General features: G+C 46.2%; 1 protein-coding gene across 1 annotated transcript; it reads left to right on the forward strand.

The window, feature by feature from the left end:
* The first annotated feature begins 2,585 nt into the window (after positions 1-2,585).
* On the forward strand, positions 2,586-4,249 carry rasd2b (RASD family member 2b). The gene is made up of 2 exons (XM_062532474.1): positions 2,586-3,231; positions 3,460-4,249. Exons 1-2 carry the CDS (start codon positions 2,586-2,588, stop codon positions 3,993-3,995), a joined length of 1,182 nt encoding a protein of 393 aa, XP_062388458.1. The 3' UTR covers positions 3,996-4,249.
* Positions 4,250-5,000: the final 751 nt, after the last annotated feature.

The following is a 5,000-nucleotide window of genomic DNA, read 5'->3' on the forward strand; positions in this document are numbered from 1 at the left end:
TGCGGGTGCAAAGCTAAACCACAAGCGCAGTTGAATATTGCAACATTAAAAAGAATCAACGTTTAGCGATCATACATGATACAAAGAGATGTCAACGAGCAGCGGCAGACAGAGTAGGCATAGTAGTTATACTAATCCACTTAAAAAAACTTGAACTATTTACTACGTAGGCCTAGACCAGGGCTATGACTAAATAGGCTACTTGGTCTAACAGATTGAGAAGGGCTATGTCGTGAAAGAGACAATACGATATTACAGAGGCAAACGAAAGTTAAGGTTGCCTTTGACATAGTACAATGAAGAAAACTGATGCTCTGAATACTGATTCAGCTGTCTCTAAACGTTTTTCGAAGAGAAGCAGTCAACCGCAATTTGGATTACACCTGCTTTTAACAGGCGGAAGTTTTTCAACGCAAAATAGACGTGCGCTGTTTTCATACATATGGCGGAATACTTAATCAATCGCTATTAGCACCTCTCCTCCCCTGTACTTGCGCGTTACACCCATTTTCAGCTGATCCGCCCAGGAATTAATATGCATGACACGGAAAAGCGCAAATAGCCATTCTCAGCTCCCACGGCAGGCAGTCTGCGCGTTTCTCTCATTGCGGCCTGTTAATACATATCCTCCCCATGTTTTTACGCGCACGCTACGTCTGAAATGGGCGCAAAACGTTAGTACATCTGGCCCTTAGTATGGTAAGGGTAGGTATAGTGTTGACATGGGGTTATTTGAATTCCAAAGGCCAAGGGGACTTTATCAGGGTGCATAGTGTCCTGGATCCATGAAATAACTGGCCTTTAAAAATAAAAATAAAAATACCCTATGGGAATTTAACATGGGCGTTCCAATACTTATGACCCCCTGTATTTTAAGGAAAACTTTTATTTATTTACAATACATTATCATTCACAAAGAAAATTAATGTCCTTAAAGGTTGAATATGCCACATTGTTTCACTTAAGGCATTAAGATACATTTCCAAAAGATGATTTTATATTTAACTTTAAGCATGTGTTCTAATACTTTTGGAGGGCACTGTATACAATACTTCAACCTTAGATCCTTCAATCTATCTATCTATCTATCTATCTATCTATCTATCTATCTATATCCTTACTGCAAGTGAATCAAAGCGCAAGCTCTAATATGACATTACAGTAAACAGTTTCAAAAGCTTTACATGCTGTGGGTCATTCAAAAAATGACACACAACACAGAGTAGTGGTGTGAAAGGCCAGTTTGTTGAATACGTCATAACGTCATACGTTGAAAAGTCACAGCCTCAATTGAGAGTGAACCTTCAAAACTGTGTTTTATGAAATTTAAACATACCATGCTAACCTAATATGGATACTATACTCTGTGTGTGTGTGTGTGTGTGTGTGTGTGTGTGTGTGTATGTGTGTGTGTGTGAGAAAGAGAGGGTGTGTGTGTGTGTGTGTGTGTGTGTGTGTGTGTTTGAGAGAGAGAGAGAAAGAGAGAGAATCATTGAATGTCTTGATTTGTGTGTGAGGGTCTGTATTTCTATGTGTATGAGAGATAAATAGAGATAGAGAGAGAGAGAGAGAGAGAGAGAGAGAGAGTTTTACTCTGCAGCCATTGACTCTGTCCTGTGCGCATCTATTACAGTGCAGCCACAAAGCAGGACATGGACAGACTGATGCGAACAGTAAGGTCAGCTCAGCGGAAAAGATCACCATGGCCCTCTCTCTACCACCTCCTCAGGATCTGGAATCCAACACTCTTCTGTGCTATAACACCTACTGTTCTCCATCAGCACACCCATGTCCATGTCCATGTCCTGCTATTGTTGTTGGACAGAAGCTCATTATTTTCTCTCAATGAGTAAAATACATTATGTGAATGTTGTTGTTTTGCACTATGCAATTCAACTTTAGGTAGGCTATTGTATGTTTTTCACAGCATGTTTTACTGTACATCTTAACTGTTGCATTTAGTGGATCATATTGTAGGTCTAGCCTATAGTCTAGGCTACTGCCGTAGTGTAGCCTGTTTGTATAATAGAGTGACACCACTGGCTGGAACTGAATTGAAAAAAGGCTATGGAAAGAAAATAAATAATTTTAAAAATCGTTGAGGGTACTTTAACATGTGTTTCTTTTCTGCCACATAGCTTGCCTGTTTATGCTAGCCAACAACAAAACATCGTCCTCCCCGATTTGTTATTATTACACGAACGTACTGCTCTAGAAACCGAGTCCCTTTCAAAGGAGTGGCTCGGGACTCCGTGAAAACGTTATGTTCTCTCCGGGAACACAGGTAGTGTTGCGCGCCTTTCAATCATCGTCGGGGTCCAGTGTTTGCCAAGCCAATCAGAATGCAGGGAGTGACGCGTGGGCACTCATTAGAGGGAGGGAGTTAGTGTAGAGGCTATATAGCCACTGCGGGAGAGTTGACAGCCAGCGAGCGAGTTGAGAGTTGAACAGACGGAGTCTGTGAAAGTGTAGAAGCAAGAGGGTTTGGAGTGGATTACTGGGAACGCAGGAGCCCCAGTGGAGCTATATCGAATCCAGCCCGGCCATCACACTCTCACCGCAGCAAACACACACACACAATGGAGATGAAGGAGCCTGTCAGCATTTCTGCGCAGAACTCGAAAAACACGGCGCGGCCGACGCTCCAGTGCACCGGTGCGCCGTTTCCCGGCGGGAGCGACGTGGGCACCTCCAAGGTTCTCCTGGCGTACAAGAGCGCCACGCAGCACCTTACCGCGCCGGGACTCAAGGTGTCGAACATATCCAAAGCCGGCATGGGGATCCTTAAGCTGGCCACGTCGCAGTGGAAACATCAGGATAAGAAGGCGAGAAGCCGCTCTTCCAGCGTGGGCAACAGGTGCACGGCGCCCTCCTCCACCGAGCGCAGCAGCCCATGCAAGCGATCCGCGCTGGATCAGCTGGCAGCGCTGGTGCTCAACGGGCAATCTCGACTGCAGCAGCTGGCGCAGGAGCAGCCGCGTCAGGACGCGTCCGGCTCCACCAAGCCGCAAAACTCGTGGCGCATCGTGGTACTGGGAGCGCCACGCGTCGGAAAGACCTCCATCCTGCGGCGGTTCCTCCGCGACGGCTTCGATGAGCTGTACGAGCCCACGTCCGAAGACTTCCACCGGAAAATGTACGACATCCGAGGGGAGACGTACCAAATTGATATTCTTGATGCCTCTGGAGAGAGGAGCTTCCCTGCAAAACGCAGACTCTCCATCTTAACCGGTGCGTAAAGACAAATTACCGTTTCATATTAATCACGTTAATTAGGCTAAACAACAAGTCTTCATTGTTTTGATATGTTAATACATAATTTAATTGCATTGTGTGAGTATTTTGCTGTAAAACATTTGAAGAATACAGATTAAAACGTGTGTTGAGTCTGAAGCATGTTTCTTCTGATTTTACTTCGGATCAATAACTATTTTCTGTGCGTCTTGTTCTCTCCTGCAGGCAACATCTTCCTGCTCGTCTTCAGCCTGGACGATCGCAAGTCCTTCGAGGAGGTGCGCGCACTGCGCACCGAAATCGTGGCGGCCAAAACCGCTCTGCTCAAATCCAAAGAGCGCGCACGAGTCCCCACCGTGATCTGCGCCAACAAAGCGGACCTTCCCGAAAACGAGCGCGCCGTGTCCCGGGACGAGATCCTGGAAGTGTTCGGGGACGGCTGCGCGTTCTTCGAGACCTCCGCCAAAGACAACGTGAACCTGGAGCAAGTGTTCGAGGCGCTGGCACAGCGTGGGGGACTGCCGCTGGAGACAGGACCTTCGCAGCACCGCAAAGTGTCCATACGCTCTTACCAAGCGCTGCGAGCGGGCCGACAGCCCGGGCGAGGAGCCAACAAGTCGGCCGGGTCCGAGATGCCGTGCGGGGCCCTCTACCCTCTCGCTCGCAGGCCGAGTTTCAGCACCGACCTCCGGCTGGTTCTCGGGCCGCACGCGTCATCAGGGAAACAGAGCAAACCACTCGAGAGATGCCAGATTCAATGAGACAATTCAATGTGGGGGATAGACAGACCTGGAGAGAGTTGCTTTGGACATCACATAACTAGTTATTCAGTTGTTTATGGTGAAGTATCTGAAACAGGAGTAGACTAATTATAGATCTGAATGTTTTGCTCTCACAGTCACTAAAACCTACTGTATGTGTGCGTGTGTGTGGTTTTACCGTTTCTTGCCTGACTCTGATGTTTACTTGTCAATCAGTTTGGCATTCAGACACAGGGCACTTTGGATTCAGGTGTTTGTGGAGAGATTACCTTTTTCTTGTATAAATGTAAATTAGATCGAATTATTGAGATTTTAAATAAACACTTTTGATACCGATATCGATTGGACTCAGTGTAATGATTGATGTGCTCACCTCATATTTTCTTTATCTCTCTCTCTCTCTCTCTCTCTCTCTCTCTCTCTCTCTCTCTGTGTCTCTGTCTGTGATTTCCTTTTCATTGTCTAACGGAAAGGCAATAAAAGCGTTGGTGGATTTGTGTTGAATCAGAGTAGGCTACTCAGCGTTGCGTAACACTCCTCAGTTCGCAGCCGCCACTCCACAGTGCGCGATAGATGAAGTACCATCGTGACAGCCTCTGGCGCTGGCAATCATGCAGCCTTCCTGAAGTATGTGATTCACAGCCCGCACAGCGCTAAACTTGAAGCCACGGTAAAATATAGCATCATGCAATAACATTGCAGAGAGAAATATACTGAAAGATGTATATCCAGCGTGCATATACAGATAAAAAGAGATGGATATGACAGTGATTGAAATATTTATCTCCAGCATTTATATACACACAGGGGTGTATATGTGAGTGTGACAGTGTTTGTGTTTGAACACAGACAACAGGTTATATAGGCTAGATATCTGTGCCATTACCAACAACAGCACTATAGGGTAGGATTTGTACACTGCTCCCTTCTGACCGTGTATGGTGGTGAAATACTGGGGTGAAATCAGGGGAACAAGTGGAACAGCTCAATTCATATGCTACCCCC

Source organism: Sardina pilchardus, chromosome 1 (genome assembly GCF_963854185.1).
Source record: "Sardina pilchardus chromosome 1, fSarPil1.1, whole genome shotgun sequence".
Classification (NCBI taxonomy): domain Eukaryota; kingdom Metazoa; phylum Chordata; class Actinopteri; order Clupeiformes; family Clupeidae; genus Sardina; species Sardina pilchardus.